Below are 23301 nucleotides of genomic sequence, written 5' to 3'. Positions count from 1 at the left end.
AGGAAGAGCGGACAGTGATCTCTAACGCGCAAGCGCATATCCTTCTAGGTAGCGGGCAGTAGCCGCTTAAGGGAGGGACGAAGAGACCCAGCAACCCACAGAGTTGAGAAATTTGACTGGCATTCAAGCTGTCCAGTCAATAGCTGCCGCTGAAGGGTGGGGCTGGATGGCGTAAGCTACAGCTGAAGGAAGGACGTGAGCACGAGGCACTGAGGTGATTGGCTGAAGGCACTTCCGTTGAGCAGCTAAACGTTTCCTTGGCTCCTCTGGCGCCAAAATGTCGTTCGTGGCAGGCGTTATTCGGCGGCTGGACGAGACAGTGGTGAACCGCATCGCGGCGGGGGAAGTTATCCAGCGGCCAGCTAATGCTATCAAAGAGATGATTGAGAACTGGTACGGAGGGAGTCGAGCTGGGCTCACTTAAGGGCTAAGACTTAACGGGCCGCTCCGCTCAATGGCGCGGACACGCCTCTTTGCCCGGGTAGAGGCATGTACAGCGCATGCCCACAACGGCGGAGGCCGCGGGGTTCCCTGACGTGCCAGTCAGGCCTTCTCCCTTTCCGCAAACCGTGTGTTTCTTTACCGCTCTCCCTCGAGACCTTTTAAGGGTTGTTTGGGGTGTAAGTGGAGGAATATACTTAGTGTTGTCTTAATGGTACCGTTAACTAAGTAAGGAAGCCACTTAATTTAAAATTATGTATGCAGAACATGCAAAGTTAAAAGATGTATAAAAGCTTAGGATGGGGAAAAAAACCTTTTTTCAGAGGATACTGTGTTACTATTTTCTTGCTTTTCATTCATTCCAGAAATCATCTGTATACATCCAAAGGCACAATTCATTTTGAGTTTCTTTCAAAACAAATCGTTTGTAGTTTTAGGACAGGCTGATGCACTTTGGGCTTGACTTCTGATTACCCTGTTGTTAAATTAGTGACCCCTCTTAGTGTTTTCCTGTCCTTTACTTCGGAGGGCGCATTTCGAAGATACCGGATTTTATGGGTCATCCTTGGATTTTGAAGCTTATAACTGTGACAAAAAATGTGGAGGGAAGAGATTTGAAACATGTGGAAGGAAAAGTGAGTGTAGACTATAAACTTCCAAAAAGACGTGCCCAAAGTACACCTAAACGTTATGTCAGATTATTTTGTTAAAATCAGTTGTTAGTGAAGTCCGTACATTAATAGAAAAAAGAATGCTTCAGTTTGGAGTGGTAGGTTTCTAGAGGGATTTATTGTGAAAGTATAAACTAGTCAGGGCAATGGGACTGAGAGAACAGTGGGTAGAAAGGACCACTGAAGGAAAGGAAGAGAATTGGAAGGTAGATGAAAGAAGGAGCAAGGAACCTGGGGATGTTTTCTTCTTTTCACTTGTAATAGTAGTAACAAGCAATGGCAGACTGGCTTTTGTGTCTACTATGTTAGAATGAATTGACAGAACAACTGGGCCTATTATTGTCCTGTGCCAGAATACTGTAAAACGAAACTAAACATACTAGCTTGGTGGCTTGTAATTAATTACTAAAGTGGAGATTTTTTATTTATTTTTTTTATTTTTTGAGACGGAGTCTCACTTTGTCACCCAGGCTGGAGTGCAGTGGCAGGATCTCAGCTGACTGCAACCTCCGCCTCACAGGTTCAAGGGAGCTTCTCCTGCCTCAGCCTCCGGAGTAGCTAGGACTATAGGCGTGTGCCACCACACCTGGCTAATTTTGTATTTTTAGTAGAGATGGGATTTCTCCATGTTGGTCAGGCTGGTGTCAAACTCCTGACCTCAGGTGAACCGCCTGCCTCACCCTTCCAAAGTGCTGGGATTACAGGCGTGAGCCACCGCACCCTGCAGTTTTTTGTATTTTTAATAGAGACAGGGTTTCACCATGTTAGCCAGGATGGTCTCGATCTCCTGACCTCAGGTGATCCGCCCGCCTTGGCCTCCCAAAGTGCTGGGATTACAAGCATGAGCCACTGCGCCCGGCTCAAGTGGAGATTTTTATATGGAGTCCAGTTATACTCTTTTTAATATATACGTTGAGATGACTAATACAACTTCAATACAGGGGCTCATGAGAAATGTCTATAATATTTAAGTAACCTATTGTCTTCTTTCTTTTTTTTTTTTAAGATGAAGTCTTACTCTGTTGCCCAGGCTGAAGTGCAGTGGCGTGATCTTGGCTCAGGGCAACCTCTGCCTCCTGGTTTCAAGCGATCTTCCTGCCTCAGCCTCCCAAGTAGCTGGGAGTACAGGCGTGCATGACCACACCCGGCTAATTTTTTTATTTTTAGTAGAGACAGGATTTCGCCATGTTGGCCAGGCTGGTCTTGAACTCCTGACCTCAGGTGATCCACCCACCTCAGCCTCCCAAAGTGTTGGGATTACAGGCGTGAGCCCCCGTGCCCAGCCTATTATCTTATTTCTGAATAAAGAATTGTCTGTGTGGGGAATAGATAACTCTTTCTCATGCAGCCCCTGCTAGAAAATTTGTTTTCTCTAGCAGTTGGTCTGTGCTTGTAGGCTACTCTTTGAAAGCACAAAAAATTTATTGACTTCTTTTTTTTTTTGGGTTTTTTTTTGTTTTTTTTTGAGACGGAGTTTTGCCCTTTTTGCCCGGGTCGGAGTGCAATGGCGCAATCTCAGCTCACCGCAACCTCCGCCTCCTGGGTTCAAGTGTTCTCCTGCCTCAGCCTCCTGAGTAGCTGGGATTACAGGCATGCGTCACCATGCCTGGCTAATTTTGTATTTTTAGTACAAATGTGGTTTCTCCATGTTGGTCAGGCTGGTCTCAAACTCCTGACCTCAGGTGATCCACCCACCTTGGCCTCCCAAAGTGCTGGGATTATGGGTGTGAGCCACTGCGCCTGGCTAGAAAATTTATTGACTTCCTAAAGATTTATTAACTTTCTGCATTACTTTTTTTTTCCTCCATCGTAAATATAAAAGGGAATAGTGGAGAAAATCATTCAGAATTTTATTTTTTGGTGACATTATTTAGTGACATTTTATTAGAGTCACTTAGGAACCTGAGGCTGAATAAAGTTCAGGTAAAAGTAAAATTAGTTGAGAAGAGACATCTGCCAAAAGAAATCTATTTTTAACTTCACTTGCTGTCTTTCCTAGAGGAACAGAAATAGTGCTGAATGTCCTATTAGAAGTGATGGTTGCTCTGCCCGTCTCTTCCCTCTCTCTCACACAATATGTAAACTCATACAGTGTATGAGCCTGTAAGACAAAGGAAAACCACATTAATGAGGCACTGTTGGATTTATTTGGAGTTTGTTATCATTGCTTGGCTCATATTAAAATATGTACATTAGAGTAGTTGCAGACTGATAAATTATTTTCTGTTTGATTTGCCAGTTTAGATGCAAAATCCACGAGTATTCAAGTGATTGTTAAAGAGGGAGGCCTGAAATTGATTCAGATCCAAGACAACGGCACTGGGATCAGGGTAAGTAAAACCTCAAAGTAGCAGGATGTTTGTGCACTTCATGGAAGAGTCAGGACCTTTCTCTGTTCTGGAAACTAGGCTTTTGCAGATGGGATTTTTTCACTGAAAAATTCAACACCAACAATAAGTATTTATTGAGTACCTATTATTTGCTGGGCACTGTTCAGGGGATGTGGCAGTGAATAAAATAGATTAAAATCTATTCCCTTCTGATGCTTACATTATAGTGGTGGGAGACAAAATGGGTATAATAAATATTATATCGTATAGCATTAAGTGCTGTGGAGAGAACTAAAGCAGGGTGGAAGATAGGGGTGTGCAAGCCAGAAAGGATGCAATTAAATTGAGTAGTTCAGAAAGGTTTCAATGTGGATGTGATATTTGAGAGACCGGTGGAAGTCAAGGAGCAAGTTGTGAGGCTATTTAAAGGTATTCTTGGCATACAGAACAATATACACAAAGACTATTAAATGGAAGCATACCTGACATGTTAAAGGACTATCAAGGAGGCCAGTTTGTCTAGAGGCTGAAAAGGAAAGAGTAATAGGAGATGAGGTCTGAGTGAGAACATGTAAATCCTTGTGGGCCAAGGTAAAATCTTTAGCTTTTTTTCTGAATATGGTGGGATACTGTTAGAGGGTTTTAAGCAGAGGTTACGTGGTGTGGTGAGTTTTTTTTTTTAAATCCTTTGTCTTTCTCTGTGGAAAATAGCAGGACAGGGCAGAAGCAGTCTGTCCTGCAGACTGCTTGGTCGCAGTAGAGATGTAAGAAGCAGTGAGATTCTGGGTTAATATGGAGGCAAAGTTCTCAGAATTTGCTGATATAGGGTGTGAGAGAAAGAGGAATCAGGAATGATTTCAAGGTTTTGGTCTGCTAAATGGAAGGAGTTGTCATTTACTAAGATGGGAAAGACTATGAAAGAAGCAGATTTTCGGAGAGATCAGAAGTTCATTTTGGGGCATGTTCAATTTAAGATGCCTGTTAGTTGGATGTTTATGTGAGTTTGGAGTGCAGGGTAGAGATTTAGGGATGAATATTTGATAGTTGTCTGCATTTTAGTGGTATTAAAAGCCACGAGAAGGATGGGCATTGTGGCTCACACCTGTAATCCCAGCACTTTGGGAGGCCAAGGCAGGCAGATCACCTGAGGTCAGGAGTTCAAGACCAGCTTGACCAACATGGAGAAACCCCATCTCTACTAAAAATATATAATTAGCCAGGCGTGGTGGCACATGCCTGTAATCCCAGCTACTCGGGAGGCTGAGGCAGGAGAATCGCTTGAACCCGGGAGGCGGAGGTTGCGGTGAGCTGAGATCGCACTGTTGCACTCCAGCTTGGGCAACAAGAGCGAAACTCCAAAAAAAAAAAAAAAAAAAAAGCCTTGAGGAGACTCACCTGAAAAGATGCTCAACATTATTAGTCATTAGGAAAATAAATGAAAACCACAATGAGATACCACTTCACACCTATTAGGATGGCTACTATCAAAAACAAAAACAAGTGTTTGCAAGGATGTAGAGATTGGAATTCTTGTGTATTGCTAGTGGGAATGTAAAATAGTGCAGGGTGCTGTGGAAAATGCTGTGGTGATTCCTCAAAAAATTAAACATAATTATATAATCCAGTAATTCCACTTCTGAGTTATTCCAAAAAGAAGGGACGCAAGCAGATATTTGTATACTCATATTCATGGCAGCATTATTTACAGTAGCCAAAAGGTGAAAGCAACCTAAGTGTCCATCAGCAGATGAATGGATAAACAAAATGGAATAATTTCAGCCTTAAATAGAAATAAAATGTTGACACATGTTGCAACATATACGAACCTTGAAGACATCATGTTAAGTTAAATAAGTTGGTCACTAAAGGACAAATATTGTATGATTCCTCTTATGAGGTTCCTAGAGTAGTCACATTCATAGAGACGGTAGAGTAATGGTTGCCCAGGGCCGGTGGGAGCAAGGAGAATGGAAATTATTGTTTATTGGGTACAGAGTTTCTGTTTGGGGAAGATGAAAAAATTCTGGAGATGGATCATGATGATAGTTAACACAGCAGTGTGAATATAGTTAATGGCACAGAACTGTACATTTAAAAATGGTTACGATGGAAAATTTTCTGTTACATATATTTTACTGCAATTTATTTTTATTATTATTATACTTTAAGTTTTAGGGTACATGTGCACAACATGCAGGTTTGTTACATATGTATACATGTGCCATGTTGGTGTGCTGCACCCATTAACTCATCATTTAGCATTAGGTATATCTCCTTTTTTTTTTTTTTAATTATTTTATTATTATTACACTTTAAGTTTTAGGGTACATGTGCACAATGTGCAGGTTAGTTACATGTATATACATGTGCCTTACTGGTGTGCTGCACCCATTAACTCATTTAGCATTAGTTATATCTCCTAATGCTATCCCTCCCCCCTCCCCCACCCCACAACAGTCCCCAGTGTGTGATGTTCCCCTTCCTGTGTCCATGTGTTCTCATTGTTCAATTCCCACTTACGAGTGAGCACATGCGGTGTTTGGTTTTTTGTTCTTGTGATAGTTTGCTGAGAATGATGGTTTCCAGCTTCATCCATGTCCCTACAAAGGACATGAAGTCATCATTTTTTATGGCTGCATAGTATTCCATGGTGTATATGTGCCACATTTTCTTAATCCAGTCTATCATTGTTGGACATTTGGGTTGGTTCCAAGTCTTTGCTATTGTGAATAGTGCCGCAATAAACATACATGTGCATGTGTCTTTATAGCAGCATGATTTATAATCCTCTGGGTATATACCCAGTAATGGGATGGCAGGGTCAAATGGTATTTCTAATTCTAGATCCCTGAGGAATCACCACACTGACTTCCACAATGGTTGAACTAGTTTACAGTCCCACCAACAGTGTAAAAGTGTTCCTATCTCTCCACATCCTCTCCAGCACCTGTTGTTTCCTGACTTTTTAATGATCGCCATTCTAACTGGTGTGAGATGGTATCTCATTGTGGTTTTGATTTGCATTTCTCTGATGGCCAGTGATGATGAGCATTTTTTCATGTGTTGTTTGGCTGCACAAATGTCTTCTTTTGAGAAGTGTCTGTTCATATCCTTCACTCACTTTTTGATGGGGTTGTTTGTTTTTTTCTTGTAAATCTGTTTGAGTTCATTGAAAAATTAGAATTTTTTTTTCCCTTTTTTAGAGGCAAGGTCTCACTCTGTCGCCCACACTGGAGTGCAGTAGTGTAAGCATAGCTCATTGTAACCTTGAACTCCTGGGCTCAAGCAGTTCTCTCATCTCAGCCAGCTGAAGTAGTAACTGTAGGTACACACCACCATGCCTGACTATTTTTATTTTTGTAGAAATAGGGCCTTGCTTTGTTGCCAAGGCTGGTCTTGAACTCCTGACCTCAAGCAGTCCTCCTGTCTCAGCCTCCCAAAGTGCTGGGATTATAGGTGTGAGCCACTGCGCCCAGCCTTGGAGATATTTAATAAAGAAGCTTGTCAATTAAACAAACAACAAAAAGCCCTGAGGCTGAATGAGATAATCAACAGTATGTGTAGATACAGAAGAGGTCCAAGGAAGGAGTCTTGGGTGACTCTGATGTCAAGAAGTGAGGACATGAGGCAGAAACAGCAGTGACTGAGAAGGAGCCACCTAGTAAGAAAGGAGGAACACCAGGACAGTGTAGTATTCTGGATTCCAAACAAGGAAGTTACTGCTAATTTTAAAGCTCTTCTCAGGCTGGGCATGGTGGCTCACACCTGTAGTCCCAGCACTTCGGGAGGCTGAGGTGAGTGAATCACTTGAGCTCATGTGTTTGAGACCAGCTTGGGCAACATGGTGAAACCTCATCTCTACTAAAAATATGAGAAATTAAGGCCAGGTGTGGTAGTTCACGCCTGTAATCCCAGTGCTTTGGGAGGTCAAGGCAGCCAGATCATTTGAGATCAGGAGTTCAAGACCAGTATGGCCAGCATGGTGAAGCCCCATCTCTACTAAAAATACAAGAAAAAATTAACCGAGCATGGTGGCGCATACCTGTAATCCCAGCCACTCGGGAGGCTGAGACATGAGAATTGCTTGAACCCGGGAGGCGGAGGTTGCAGTGAGCTGAGATCTCGCCACTGCACTTCAGCCTGGGTGACAGAGCAAGACTCTGTCTCAAAAAAAAAAAAAAAACAAGAAAAGACAAAAAAACTCTTCTAAGAGGATTTTTTTTCCTGGATTAAATCAAGAAAATGGGAATTCAAAGAGATTTGGAAAAATGAGTAACATAATTATTTACTCATCTTTTTGGTATCTAACAGAAAGAAGATCTGGATATTGTATGTGAAAGGTTCACTACTAGTAAACTGCAGTCCTTTGAGGATTTAGCCAGTATTTCTACCTATGGCTTTCGAGGTGAGGTAAGCTAAAGATTTAAGAAATGTGTAAAATATCCTCCTGTGAAGACATTGTCTGTCATTTGTTAGTATGTATTTCTCAATATAGGTAAATAAGGTTTGGTACCTTTTACTTGTTAAATGTATGCAAATCTGAACAAACTTAATGAACTTTAACTTTCTAAGACTGAGAATTGTTCATAAATAAACTATTTTACCTGCAGAGACCTCTGATATTATATGTCTCTTGATGGAAGTACCCAATACCACCTATGAAGTTTTCTTGTCAAAAAATAAAATGTGAATCTGATCATTACTTAGATCTAAGTACCAATATGTGAAAAATATAGGAAACAAGGAAGCATGGTAAATGATACTGAGATTGGGAGACTACCTGAAAAAAGACTTGTTCCCTTCAAAAGATAGACAGCAGGGAAAAAAGAATAGAGAAAGTAGTAAAGAACCTATAGATTAAAAGACATTTAAGGGGCATATGAACCAGGTCCAATGTATAGATCTTACCTAAATCCTGATGTAGCAAACTATAAAAAATTTTTTTTTGAGACAAATGTTTGAATACAGGTTGACTATTTGATGGCATTAAGGAGAAATTATGAATTATCTTGGTATAAGAATATTGTCATGGGTTTTTTTTTTTTGAGTCCTTACCTTTTAAGATACATACTAAAATATTTGTGGGTAAAATTATATGACATATAGGAGTATATGATTTAGAAAACAGATTAAAATACAAAAGGATAAAATAGGATCTTATATTTTGTGACTCACTTCCAATGGATATCTTTCTACCCGGTAAATATAGGCCTATCTAGGTTTTAATGGCTACATGTATGTACTGTAGTTTGTTTAAATGGTTTCCTATTGAACATTTATGCTCTTTGCCATTTTTTCCTGTTTAACGTTCTGTTTTTTGTTTTTTGTTTTTTTTTTGAGACAGTCTTGCTCTGTTATTCAGACTGGACTGCAGTGACATGATCTCAGCTCACTGCAACCTCTGCCTTCTGGGTTCAAGCTATTCTCCTGCCTCAGCCTCCTGAATAGCTGTGATTACAGGCGTGCACCACCATGCCCAGCTAATTTTTGTATTTTTAGTAGAGACAGAGTTTGGCCATGTTGGCCAGGCTGGTCTTGAACTCCTGACCTTGAGTGATCTGCCCGCCTTGGCCTTGCAAAGTGCTGGGGTTACAGGCATGAGCCACCATGTCTGGCCTTGTTTAAGGTCCTGATGAGTATTCTTATAGGTACACTGTGTTTTGTTTAATTATTTCCTTAGGATAAATTTATAGAAATAACATTCCTTGGTAAAAGAATACATATTTTAAAAACTGTATTAGTTTCCTGTTGCTGTCAAAAAATTTCCAGAAACTTGGTGGCATTAAACAATACAAATTAATTCTTCTACAGTTCTGGAAATCAGAAGATTACGGGTCTTACTAGGCCTCATTAGGCTAAAATCAAGGTTTTGGCAGGGCTGTATTCCTCTATGGAGGTTCCAGGGGACCAGAGAAACTACTTTACAGTAGTTATTTTAAGGGAATGAAAGTGAAGATGGGGTTGGGCAGTCAAAGAGGCTGTTACTTTTCATTTTTGGCCTTTCAGTAGTTTGAATTTTTTTATCATATACATGTATTACTTTAATTTTTAAAAAGTAAAAAGCAGCTGTGATTCACTCTCTGCAATTTAGATCAATTTACACCAAACTAGGTTGGTCTCATGTATCGTCTTGCTCATAGTGACCGCTAGATTATTCCAAGAAGGGACATTTCCAAGACTTGGTTTACACTGAGACGGCTCCTGATTTTAAGGATACCTTAGATCCAACTCTAGGAAGGCAGTTTCATTTTGGCCTTGCAGCTCCCTGGGTCATTTTCCAAGCCCATGGCCCCCTGGAGTCTTCGCCTAGCTGTAGGTTATCTTTGTGGCTATTATTTCACTGTAATTATACAGGGAAGATTTATTGAGGGATTTCTGTGTACCAGCCATGGTTCTCAGCACTTTGTATATTTTATATTAACTCTGACTCCTGACAGTAACTCTACAGAGGTTCTGCTGTTACCCAGTTTTACATGAGGGAAACATGGCCAGCGGACGCAGTTAGAAAATGGCAAAGTGGGGATTAGAAACTAGGCAGTTTGACTCCAGAGTCTGTGCCCCTGTCCGCTTGGCTCCACTGCTGGGGAAGAGGCCTCTGAAGCAGCAGGACCATCTGCTGTGCCATGTGTAGTGGCACTCTATCTTCCTGGTGTGATGTTGTGTTCTACTTCGCATTTTCATGTCTTTCCTTATACAGGTCTCAAAATCATTTACTTCTTTTTTTTTTCTTTTTTTGAGACGGAGTCTCACTCTGTTGCCCAGGCTAGAGTGTAGTGGCACAGTCTCACTCACTGCAACCTCCGCCTCCGAGGTTCAAGTGATTCTCCTGCCTCAGCCTCCCGAGTAGCTCGGATTACAGGCACATGCCACCACAGCTAGCAAATTTTTGTATTTTTAGTAGAGATGGTGTTTCACCATGTTGGCCAGGCTGTTCTTGAACTCCTGACCTCAGGTGATCCACTCACCTACGCCTCCCAAAGTGCTGGGATTACAGGCGTGAGCCACCCCGCCCGGCCTTATATTTTTTAATGATGCAAATTAGCTCAATTACATAAACCAGGGAAATCTAGCTAGGACCTGGTGATTTCTGAGCCTGACCCATGTGCCTTTCAATGAACTGAACTTGCCACAGCTGTATTTACTGTCTACTGAGATGCTGTCACACAGACCCCATCATAGCACAGTTCCTGAGTTACACCTTTACATACTGTAGTATCCTTCTTGTGAAAAAAGATACAGATTCCAAAGGTCTGAGAAACCAATCTTGGTTATAAAGGGGAAAAATGGTCATGGGTTTTTAAAATTTGTTTTGTCTTAATTGCATAATTTCAAATTTACATTTCTAAATGAATAATTGCTTATATAAAGCAGCTTTGATTAACAATAAAAAACACTATCTATTTGGAGTGATTCCTTTACCCATTTCTGAAGGCAAGTTTTAAAAATTACTAGAAGATACTTCATTGAGAATATTATTAAACATGCCTATAGTTCTACCACCTCAACACAATTGCTTATTAACACATTAATGTTTTGGTGTGTTTTGGACTTTTTAATATGTATTTTTCACTTGTTCTAGTAATTATGCTACAGATTGTTTCATCATTTCTTTTTCAACATGTCATCAAAGCAAGTGAGCAAAGTGCTCATCGTTGCCACATATTAATACAAAATGGAAGGGGCAGTTCAGATAACCTTTCCCTTTGGTGAGGTGACAGTGGGTGACCCAGCAGTGAGTTTTTCTTTCAGTCTATTTTCTTTTCTTCCTTAGGCTTTGGCCAGCATAAGCCATGTGGCTCATGTTACTATTACAACGAAAACAGCTGATGGAAAGTGTGCGTACAGGTATAGTGCTGACTTCTTTTACTCATATATATTCATCCTGAAATGTATTTTTTGCCTAGATCTCAGAGTAATCCTGTCTCAACACCAGTGTTATCTTTTTTGGCAGAGATCTTGAGTATGTTTTCTTTTCTCCTTATTGATAAATTGATAATCCTCAAGGATGATTATTAGGTAATACTCTTACTTCATGGATTCTTAAAAGATATGATTTAACATATTACAAGTGCCTAGCAAGGTGTCTGTTACACATAGGTATTCTAAGTAAATGGTAGCTGCTGATGTAATTTCTGCCCCTTTGCCCTTCAGTTGCGGTATTGCTTTGGACTGATGAGAGGGCTGTGGCTGGGATGCTAAAGGTTCATGTTTCCTTAGCTGGCTCCTGAGCCACCAGCTCCCACCACCTGTGTATACCTGTGCTAGTTTGCCTTCCCACAAGTAGCTGCTGGCTATCTGTTATGCTGGCACAGTTTTCAGAAGCTGATGAATGGCCTTGGAACAGAACAAAAGTGGGATTCAGGATAACAAAATTGCACCTTTGTTTTTATAAGCACTGGCCATTCACTAGTTGAAGATTGGTAGGAATACCTAATTCATGCCAAAAAAAAAGATAATTTTTAAAAATCACACAGATTGTTTGTAGATTAAAAGGGAAAATAGACTAGGTATAGTGGCTTTGCCTGTGAGTTCGGGAGGCTGAAGTGGGAGGATTGCTTGAAGTCAGGAGTTTGAGACCAGCCTGGGAAACAGAGCAAGACCCTGTCTCTACAGAAAATTTTAAAAAAATTAGTTGGGTATGGTGATGCACATCTGTAGTCTTAGCTACTCCGGAGGCGGGAAGATTGCTTGAGCCCAGCAGTTTGAGGCTGCAGTGAGCTGTGATTATACCACTGTACTCCAACCTTAAAATAAATAAATAAATAAATAAATAAATAAATAAGGGAAAATATCTTCAACAAAGGTTAGTTCTGTCTGTTTCTCAGTCTTCCTCAACAGATAAATGTGTGAAGTAATGGAAGGTGGAGATTTCAGATTACACAACATTAATGCTAAGGGCGTTTGACTCTGTGTGAATTCTGATTGCCCTAGATCTAGATGGGCTGATACTATTAGAATCCCCTGTCACTAACTGAAGAGAGAGTTGTGAGTTAATGCCTTCCTAGATAGCCTAGATTGTGGTATGCCGCTGCATACTAAAATGGCTCCCCTTCCATAGCAGGATGAAATAGAGTCATTATCTTGGCAACCAGCCCCTGCCAATGTGCTCTCAGTCTGCCTTTCTAGCCCCTTCTCTCTACCTGTTCCCAGCTGCCATGTAGTCTAAAGCTTCTATGCTTTCATTTTTGTTTTTGCCTTCCTGGATGGTCTTTCCTGCTGTCTCCACCTGAAACTATTCCTCTCTAAAGAACAGATGAATTGCCATCTCTCTGGGATGCTTTTACCCACCCTCACTCCCACCTCAGGCTGAATGGACCCTTCTCTAGATCACTTAGCATATTGTTCTACAGTTAGGTAAAAAGTCTACCTATCACTAGATCAAGAGCATTCTTTTTTTTTATTAATTTAATTTTCTTTTTTTTTTTTTTTGAGACAGAGTCTTGCTCTGTCGCCCAGGCTGGAGTGCAGTGCGCGATCTCAGCTCACTGCAAGCTCCACCTCCCAGGTTCACGCCATTCTCCTGCCTCAGCCTCCCAAGTAGCTGGGACTACAGGTGCCCGCCACAACGCCCAGCTAATTTTTTGTATTTTTAGTAGAGATGGGGTTTCGCCATGTTAGCCAGGATGGTCTCGATCTCCTGACCTCATGATCCACCCACCTCGGCCTCCCAAAGTGCTGGGATTACAGGCATGAGCCACTGTGCCCAGCCCCAAGACCTTTCTTTATTACCAGGGCTTCCACAGACCTGACACATGGTAGTTCCTCAATAAATAATTGCAGAATTACTGAAAAATTTTACTGTTAACTTAGGCAGTGGCAAAACCATTGTTTGGTAGCTCAGAACTTAGCAAGTAAATAGCAACATTTGCTGGAAGAACAGATATTTTTTCAAATCCAATTCAAGGACCGGGTATGGTGGCTCATGCCTGTAATCCCAGCACTTTGGGAGGCTGAAGCAGGCGTATCCAGGAGTTCGAGACCAGCCTGACCAACATGGTGAAACTCCGTTTCTACTAAAAATACAAAATTAGCCGGGTGTGGTGGTGGGCACCTGTAATCTCAGCTACTTGAGAGGCTGAGGCAGGAGAATCGCTTGAACCTGGTAGGTGGAGGTTGTAGTGAGCTGAGATTGTGCCATTGCTCTCCAGCCTGGGAAACAAGAGCAAAACTCCGTCTCAAAAAAAAAAAATCCAATTCAAATGATTATGGAAGTAGTGGAGAAATAAACAGGAAAATGATAAATAAGTCAGATAATATATAATATGGCTATATTTTAATCTATTGTTGGTATGATTTTCTCTTTTTCCCTTGGGATTAGTATCTCTCTCTCTACTGGATATTAATTTGCTATATTTTCTCATTAGAGCAAGTTACTCAGATGGAAAACTGAAAGCTCCTCCTAAACCATGTGCTGGCAATCAAGGGACCCAGATCACGGTAAGAATGGTACATGGGAGAGTAAATTGTTGAAGCTTTGTTTGTATAAATATTGGAATAAAAAATAAAATTGCTTCTGAGTTTTCAGGGTAATAATAAAATGAATTTGCACTAGTTAATGGAGGTCCCAAGATATCCTCTAAGCAAGATAAATGACTATTGGCTTTTATGGCATGGCAGCCTGCCACGTCCTTGTCTTTTTTAAGGGCTAGGAGATTCTTTATTGGGATGGCAAAAATCAATGGCAGGGTAGTTGGCATTGAAAGAAGATTAAGCTTGACCCCAGAAGGCATGGGTTAGAGCCCAGCCTTGTCACTCAATGGTTGTATGTCCAGAGGCAAGTCACTTAACATCCCTTAACCCCAGTTTTCTCATCTATCAAATGAAGCAAAGAATACTTGCCCTCTTGACTTAAAGGGTGTCTGATGAGACATATGACTGTATCATTAGCTGGGAGAAAGTCCATCATGCTGCCTATGTATAGTGCCTCAAGTTGGTCTCTTTCCTTTCTATGATTCCACAAAGCACCCCGCTGTCATGTTATCCATCCCGCCCCTCCACTCCAAGTCCCACCTAGAGCACATCTTCTTGAAGTCCACTGTAACCTGCCTAATCCTGGATGTGACAAGCCAGGCAGGAGGCAGAAAAGAATGTGTGTTTTGCAATTCATGTTAAGAGAGATCTTGGGCTGGGTGCGGTGGCTCACACCTGTAATCTCAGCACTTTGGGACGCCAAGGAGGGCGGATCATCTGAGGTCGGGAGTTTGAGACCAGCCTGACCAACATGGAGAAACCCCATCTCTACTAAAAATACAAAATTAGCCAGGCGTGGTGGCGCATGCCTGTAATCCCAGCTACTCAGGAAGGCTGAGGCAGGAGAATTGCTTGAACCCGGGAGGCAGAGGTTGTGGTGAGTTGAGATCGTGCCACTGCATTCCAGCCTGGGGAGCAAGAGTGAAACAGGGTCTCAAAAAAAAAAAAAAAAAAGGAGAGATCTTGTACCACAGTGACCACCATGTGATTTCCAAGAACTTCAAATGATCTAAGAAATTTTGTGATTATTACTAGTTTGAAAAATACCTTTTTTTTTTTTTTTGAGACGAAGTCTCACTCTGTTGCCCAGGCTGAAGTGCGGTGGCGTGATCTCAGCTCACTGCAATCACTGCCTCCTGAGTTCAAGCAGTTGTCCTGCCTCAGCCTCTTGAGTACCTGGGATTACAGGCATGCGTCACCATGCCCGGCTAATTTTTGTATTTTTAGTAGAGACAGGGTTTCACCATGTTGGCCAGGCTGGTCTCGAAATCCTGACCTCAGGTGACCCGCTCACCTTGGCCTCCCAAAGTTCTGGGATTACAGACGTGAGCCACTGCACCCGGCCTGAAAAATATCTTTGAATGCCATGTGATACTATACTTGTCAGTTTACATGTGTGTCCCACTAAATCATGTACTCTCCTGAGCAGGATCATGCTTTGTCTTCATATTTTCTGTACAAAGCAAAGACTCTGACACAAAGCTAGCCCCCTGTGCATAGTTGAGAAATCAGTGAATGAATGTGGGAGGCAGGAAAAATGTCCTTTAATTCTTCTGTTAATGCTGTCTTATCCCTGGCCCCGGTCAGTGCTTAGAACTGTGCTGTTGGTAAATATAATTGGATTCACTATCTTAAGACCTAGCTTTTGCTAGGACATCTTGGGTTTTATTTTCAAGTACTTCTATGAATTTACAAGAAAAATCGATCTTCTGTTCAGGTGGAGGACCTTTTTTACAACATAGCCACGAGGAGAAAAGCTTTAAAAAATCCAAATGAAGAATATGGGAAAATTTTGGAAGTTGTTGGCAGGTACAGTCCAAAATCTGGGAGTGGGTCTCTGAGATTTGTCATCAAAGTAATGTGTTCTAGTGCTCATACATTGAACAGTTGCTGAGCTAGATGGTGAAAAGTAAAACTAGCTTACAGATAGTTTCTGGTCAAGGTTTAGCCACCAATTTTGCACTTTCTCTCATCTCCCCAGGAAAGAGCAGTTGGTCTTTAGATCAATGAGAGCTCTTTGATGGCAGACAAAACAAAGTGACTGTAGCCAACTTGAGCTAAAAAGAAATTTAGTGGAAGGCTAGGAGTTACCACATGAAGTGTGTGCAGCTGCCCCTTGGAGAGAATAAGAACCAGGGTGCCTCTGGGACTTAACATCATTACTGTACTCCAGTTGTTTTCATTCTTTTCCTGACTTTGCTCTAGAGTCAGTTTCCTAACAGAGTGCATTCGATGATCGTGTGCCCATATCTGTAGGGAGAAGATTTCTTGATTGGCAGTCTTACTAAGGGTGCATATCAAGTAGAATGGAATAGAGGTAGTTTCCCAAAGGAAGATGAGAGGCTGTTACCAGGAGGACGAGAAGGGATTCAGGACAGATGAAAACAACATTATATCCACGATAGACTTACTCTGCTGGTACAGATGGTACAGATGGCTTCAGTATAGGCTTTCCGAACCCACATATCATTGATTATGATAGGGATATGTTAACTATTTTTCTATATATATATATATATTTATTTTATTTTTTTATTTATTTTTTTTTTGAAACGGAATTTTGCTCTTGTTGCCCAGGCTGGTGTGCAATGGTGCGATCTCAGCTCACTGCAACCTCTGCCTCCTGGGTTCAAGTGATTCTCCTGTCTCAGCCTCCCGAGTAGCTGGGATTACAGGCACGTGCCACCATGCCCGACAATTTTTTTTTTTTTTTTTTTTAGTAGAGAGGGGGTTTAATCATTTTGGTCTGGCTGGTCTTGAACTCCTGACCTCAGGTGATCCGCCCGCCTCGGCCTCCTAAAGTGCTGGGATTACAGGCGTGAGCCACCATGCCTGGCCATTTTTCAGTATTTCTTTTTTTTTTTTTTTTTTTGAGGCAGAGTTTCGCTCTTGTTGCCCAGGCTGGAATACAATGGCGTGATCTCGGCTCACTGCAACCTCTGCTTCCCAGGTTCAAGCAATTCGCCTGCCTCAGCCTTCTCGAGTAGCTGGGATTACAGGCATATGCCACCATGCCCGGCTAATTTTGTGTGTTTAGTAGAGATGGGGTTTCTCCATGTTGGTCAGGCTGGTCTCAAACTCCCGACCTCAGATGATCCTCCCGCCTTGGCCTCCCAAGTGCTGGGATTACAGGCATGAGCCAGCACGCCTGGCCCATTTCTCAGTATTTCTAAAAAAAATCTAAAGTGAGTCAAACATTTCACCTTAATAAAATGACAGGTTTATACATCAAGTTTCTTTGCTTTTTCTTGGAATTTTATCCTTTTTTTTTTTTTTTGGAGATGGAGTCTTGCTGTGTCACCCAGGGTGGAGTGCAGTGGTGCGATCTCAGCTCACCACAACCTCCATCTCCCAGGTTGAAGCAATTCTCCTACCTCAGCCTCCTGAGTAGCTGGGATTACAGGCACATTCTACCACACCCGGCTAATTTTTTTTTTTTTTTTTTTGTATTTTTAGTAGAGACAGGGTTTCACCATGTTCGCCAGGCTGGTCTCGAACTCCTGACCTCAGGTGATCCGCCCACCTCGGCCTCTCAAAGTGCTGGGATTACAGGCGTGAGCCACCGCGCCCAGCCTTTTTCTTGGAATTTTATAAATCAGTGTCAGAATATTCATTACCTCCTAAAAATAAAGGAGTTCTAGTTGGCTGTTTTGGTTCTAGGTGTGGTAAAGTGAAATATTGTTACTTAATAAATGCATTTTGCTAGACACAATCCTTCGGTTCACGAGCTCTTTAGAGAAAAGAGAAATAACCGCCAACCAAGAAAAGGTTGGGAGATGCTAGAATAAGACTCAGGGGCAGGAAGAAGCCAGTGAGAAGGAGGGCATGTTGAGGGCTCTGAGAGAGAATAAAAGCAGGGGTTGTTGGAGCTAGCTTCTCAAGATGTCCTTGAGGCAAACCAGACCTTTGGGACACTCTGAAAATAAAACTGAAAGTGAAGAGATTGTGGGCCAAATGTGGTGGCTCACGCCTGTAATCCCAGCACTTTGGGAGGTCGAGGGGGGTGGATCACCTGAGATCAGGAGTTCGAGACCAGTCTGGCCAACATGGCGAAACGGCATCTCTACTAAAAATACAAAAAAAATTAGCTGGGCCTGCTGGCAGGCACCTATAATCCCAGCTACTCAGGAGGTTGAGGCAGGAGAATCGCTTGAGTCCAGGAGGCGGAGGTTGCAGTGAGCTGAGATCGTGCCATTGCACTCCAGCCTGGGCAACAAGAGTGAAACTCTGTCTCAAAAATAAATAAAAATAAATAAAAAAGAGATAGTGGCATGATATCCTTGATTGTATCAGCAACCTATAAAAGTAGAGAGGAGTCTGTGTTTTGATTCAGTCACCTTTAGCATTTTTATCTCCATGAAGTTTCTGCTGGTTTATTTTTCTGTGGGTAAAATATTAATAGGCTGTATGGAGATATTTTTCTTTATATGCACGTTTGTTTAGATTACTCAACTCCACTAATTTATTTAACTAAAAGGGGGCTCTGACATCTAGTGTGTGTTTTTGGCAACTGTTTTCTTACTCTTTTGTTTTTCTTTTCCAGGTATTCAATACACAATGCAGGCATTAGTTTCACAGTTAAAAAAGTAAGTTCTTGGTTTATGGGGGATGGTTTTGTTTTATGAAAAGAAAAAAGGGGATTTTTAATAGTTTGCTGGTGGAGATAAGGTTATGATGTTTCGGTCTCAACCGTGAGGCAATAAATCCTTGTGTCTTCTGCTGTTTGTTTATCAGCAAGGAGAGACAGTAGCCGATGTTAGGACACTACCCAATGCCTCAACCGTGGACAATATTCGCTCCATCTTTGGAAATGCTGTTAGTCGGTATGTCGATAACCTATATAAAAAAATCTTTTACATTTATTATCTTGGTTTATCATTCTATCACATTATTTTGGAACCTTTCAAGATAGTACCTGCATTAAGAGTTTGCTTTAGTCAAATACACAGGCTTGTTTTATGCTTCACATTTGTTAATGGAGTTCTTATTTCATGTAATTAACACTTTCTGGGTATATGTAATCTCCTAGATGCTGTGGCGTGAATCATGTGTTCTTTCAAGGTCTTAGTCTTGAAAATATTTATAGTGTAGTAGAATTATTTTATCTTCCAATGCTCCTTCTTTTCCTTGTATTTCCATTATCATCACTTTAGGATTTCACTTATTTATCATTCAACATTTATTAATTGCCTCTCATATTCCAGGCTTTGTGCTAGAAGTTAGAGATATAAAGTCAAATAAGATATTTCCTGCCCTTAAAAACTGGATTCGTGTCACTAAATCTTCATTATCAAGAAAAGCATAAGAGGGGAAAAGTGCTTGCATTATGGATTCCTCATAGTTGCTCCCCTCTGCATGTAAAAATCACCATTTCCATCATAGATTCCTAGAGGTCTCAGGACTTTATAAAGCCCAAAGTGCCTATGTCATAATATGAGGAAAAATACTGAGACCCTTCCATATATGGGAGGTATATGGATGAGACAGCTCCTGACTTCACTTTTCCCAGAAATCTGAAAAGCAGCAGCAGTCATTCCAGAGCCCAGTTTCTACTTTGAAGGGCAGATTATTTATTCTTTGAGCTAAACTGACTGAGGAACAATTAGTTTGCTTTTAATTTACTATTTTCTTTTCTTTTCTTTTTTTTTTTGAGACAGAGTCTCACTCTGTAGCCCAGGCTGGGGTGCAGTGGCTCAAACTTGGCTCACTGCAAGCTCCGTCTCCGGGGTTCACGCCATTCTCCTGCCTCAGCCTCCCGAGTAGCTGGGACTACAGGCGCCTGTCACCACACCCAGCTAATTTTTTGTATTTTTTAGTAGAGACGGGGTTTCACCGTGTTAGCCAGGATGATCTCGATCTCCTGACCTCGTGATCCACCCATCTCGGCCTCCCAAAGTGCTGGGATTACAGGCATGAGCCACCGTGCCCAGCCGCTATTTGCTTTCTAATTGTTAATGAATTAATTTTTTAAAACTGCTCCTAGAGCGAAGGGAGAGCTCTGTTTACAGTGTAACTTTTCAGAGCTTCTGTAACTAGATTTTAAGATCAGAATTAGTTGTTGTGAAATCTTAGGGACTGTACAAGATTAGAAATCGTCTATAGCAGCATTTCCCAAAGCAGGCTTTCAGAACACTAGCCTCATGAGGCATTTTGGGAAAAAAGAGTTTGCTGGTTCAGTGTGTATGGGCAGTGCCACAAGCCGTACCCTCCGTTGAAGACACTCATTCCACACATTACTGCATAAAAAGCTTCCACCAGCCATTCGGCTGCTATTGAGTGTCTGCTATTTCCTGGGTATTGTGCTATATGGTAGGGGTATGGTAGTGAACAAAGAAGAAATGATGCCTGCTCTCAGCTGACTTTGCAGTTGGAAAGACACATGAAATAATTATGCCATTCATTAGCAGGTTGTGCTAGATGCCTCACTGGAAAAATAAAAAACATGATGGAAAACTCTGTAGGGTCAGAGAAAGGGATCATTAGAGAAGGTTCTTTGAAGAAATAATTTTTGAAATATGAAGGATAAATAGGAATTAACTCTGTACCAATAGGTTAGGAGTAGAGCTTTCCAGACAGAGGGACTAGTTCTTGGGAAGGTCTCCAGACAGAAATGTGTGGCTTGTCTGAGGACCTCTTATTCGCCTATTAACCTTCCCTCCCCAGTAAACACTCCTGGGAACAACACACATTGTAGAACCATGTTGTGGTGCTATTCAGTATAGCAAGTAATTCAGCAGAGATAAGTTCTTGGAATCTCATCTTTGGGATTTAGTTACTAAGATACATTCAAGTTTCAGCAAAATAAGGTCTCAGAGCTTGGACTCATTGTTCTGTTCCAGCAATTAGAGCAGTACCTGGCACATAGCACAAGTGCTTGAAAACACTGACTGAGTAGGGTAGGTGGGTGAGTGGATGGGAGGGTGGGTGGGTGGATGGATGGGAGGGTGGGTGGGTGAATGCATGAACAGACAAATGGATGGATGAATGGACAGGCACAGGAGGATCTCAAATGGACCAAGTCTCCGGGGCCCTCATTTCACAAAGTTAGTTTATGGGAAGGAACCTTGTGTTTTTAAATTCTGATTCTTTTGTAATGTTTGAGTTTTGAGTATTTTCAAAAGCTTCAGAATCTCTTTTCTAATAGAGAACTGATAGAAATTGGATGTGAGGATAAAACCCTAGCCTTCAAAATGAATGGTTACATATCCAATGCAAACTACTCAGTGAAGAAGTGCATCTTCTTACTCTTCATCAACCGTAAGTTAAAAAGAACCACATGGGAAATCCACTCACAGGAAACACCCACAGGGAATTTTATGGGACCATGGAAAAATTTCTGATCCATAGGTTTGATTAAACATGGAGAAACCTCATGGCAAAGTTTGGTTTTATTGGGAAGCATGTATAATTTTTGTCGTAAGTCTGTGCTCAGCCCTCCCACATGTGCTCATTGCTGGTTGACTGTTGGAGTCTGGTTCTTACCTCTAAGAGGAAGCCCAGGAGAGGGCATAACAGGCTCCTGTGAGCCAGCACACTGTCCTCACCTGATGGTGTCAGAGTCCTTACAAGTAAGCCCTAGCCAGAACATTGCTGGAAGAGATCAAGGGCCACTGTTTGAAATTGCACAGCAGGATACGGAAAAGGGGTACCTTAGGTATAGGCATTGTCATTAAAGAAATTGCTAAGATACTTGAGATTTTCCTTTTTAAGGAATGAGCTTTATGATACAAAGAGCAGTTCTAAAAATTAGGGAGGAAATTAACTAAATTAATTAGGATATTTCTCAAATTCCTTTACAGTTTTTGTCTCTCTGCTGATATAGTGTTTACATGATTGTTATTTACTAAACAAATGCTATTTTGTATTCTGCTCCTTATAACTTAATTGTTTATTACAAGGTTTTGATGGTGACCTAGCAACAACAAATAATCCCAAAACACAGTCTGAATTTTTTGTTTTCCATCCAGAAATAAGATGAATCTTTCCATTTCCGTGTTTTCAGTTTTCATCATTTTTATCCTATAGGTTACTTATCTTTATTGTTTTAAAGCATTTCGTAATAATTTTATAGTTTTTGTTTTGTTTGCTTGTTTGCTGTTGGAAATGGAATATTCCCTCCTTCCATTTAGACTGCTAACCAGCTGTAAATGTTTCAAAATATGCATGTTTTACAGCAGTTGTTCAAAGCAATACAGGAACAGTAAGGACAGAGCCAGTCATTTTACAAACACATTCTGTTAAACTGATGTCTATTAGCAGGGTTTTTCCTATTTTATTAGGAAGGACTTACACCTGATATAACAAAGCTTGTTTTAATCAAGGCTCAGAAAATGTTTTTCATTAGTTTTTTTCCTAACCATGAGGAATAACTGCTTTGTAACACACATGCTGGCTATAAAGCAGACAAAAAATTCAGTATAGGTGCTGCCTGACTGGCCTCTGTCCGTGTTTCTGTTGGGGCTGCTTACCACAGCCTCTGCATTATCATTAGCTAGTGTGTTCACAATACCAAGTTCCCAGTAGCAAAGAAAGGTCAAGCTCTTACGCATGCCATTCATTTATCTACACTGTGCAGGCACACTCAGGTGGCAGGGACAAAGAACACTCCTTTGGCACATCTCAAGTTCAGAATTCTCAGCAGAGGGGCTCCAGCTGTCCTTTTGTCAGGTGCCCATGCCTGCTCCAGGCCTGTGTGGTCAGGACATGTGTTACAGAGTACAGTGACATTAATGATGGGGCCATGGATGTAGTGAGCACTCAGAGGATGTTAGTCTCTTCACTGATAAAGTCACAACCACTTTTCCTGTTGGAAATAAAAAGATTTGACATATCCTTGTTTACAGCAACACACGACAACAGATAATCTGCAGGTCATCTAAATCTGTCCAGAGAGAAAGGAGAGCTGTGTTTCCTGAAAATACATCTTCCCCTGATTTTAGTCTTATTTTTTTCTGCCTTTATTGCTTTCTACCCTCTCCAAACCAGCCTCATTTCCTAAATTACCTTGAATATGCATTGACACTTGTACTGCCTGAAATTCTGGAAAACTCAGTATGGCTACTCCACCGTCGGAACTTCCTGAGCAAAGTTAGTTGCTCTCTTGGCTCACTATTTAGCACACACACACGTCTATAATAGTGCTGGCCACTTGGGGTTGGAATTAGTTTATTTATCAGCATGTTGTCTCCCAGCACTTGGTGTGTGTGATACGCAGTATGTATTTGCAGAATGAAAAGTCTGAGGGCTGACGTCATACTTCCCACTGTGCCCAGCAAGAGCACAGTTAGTCCACATGAGCTAATGGGGGCAAAGGGAAGTGAGGAGGGAGAATGTACTGCCTTATTATGTTTTCTATTACTTGGCTGAAGTAAAACAGTCCCAAGCCGATA

At 41.4% G+C, this 23301-nt stretch overlaps 1 protein-coding gene across 5 annotated transcripts in view; it reads left to right on the top strand.

Annotated features, from left to right (window-relative positions):
- The first annotated feature begins 43 nt into the window (after positions 1-43).
- Positions 44-23301, top strand: part of MLH1 (mutL homolog 1) — a 58104-nt gene continuing 34846 nt past the window's right edge. For 2 of the 5 annotated variants that reach the window (XM_024244317.3, XM_054552347.2), the window contains exons 1-9: positions 44-393; positions 3352-3442; positions 7754-7852; positions 11214-11287; positions 13807-13879; positions 15630-15721; positions 18456-18498; positions 18647-18735; positions 21057-21169. In XM_024244317.3, the coding sequence (XP_024100085.2) occupies positions 278-393; positions 3352-3442; positions 7754-7852; positions 11214-11287; positions 13807-13879; positions 15630-15721; positions 18456-18498; positions 18647-18735; positions 21057-21169 (790 nt within the window). In that variant the 5' untranslated portion in view covers positions 44-277. Of the gene's footprint in view, positions 394-503; positions 1077-3351; positions 3443-7753; positions 7853-11213; positions 11288-13806; positions 13880-15629; positions 15722-18455; positions 18499-18646; positions 18736-21056; positions 21170-23301 lie in introns of those variants that run through there. The other 3 variants (XM_063722144.1, XM_054552349.2, XM_054552348.2) reach the window with 3 other exon arrangements.

The sequence above is a fragment of the Pongo abelii genome, chromosome 2 (genome assembly GCF_028885655.2).
Source record: "Pongo abelii isolate AG06213 chromosome 2, NHGRI_mPonAbe1-v2.0_pri, whole genome shotgun sequence".
Lineage (NCBI taxonomy): Eukaryota > Metazoa > Chordata > Mammalia > Primates > Hominidae > Pongo > Pongo abelii.
Note: the sequence above shows the minus strand (reverse complement) of the source record. Positions and strands in the feature narration are given on the sequence as shown.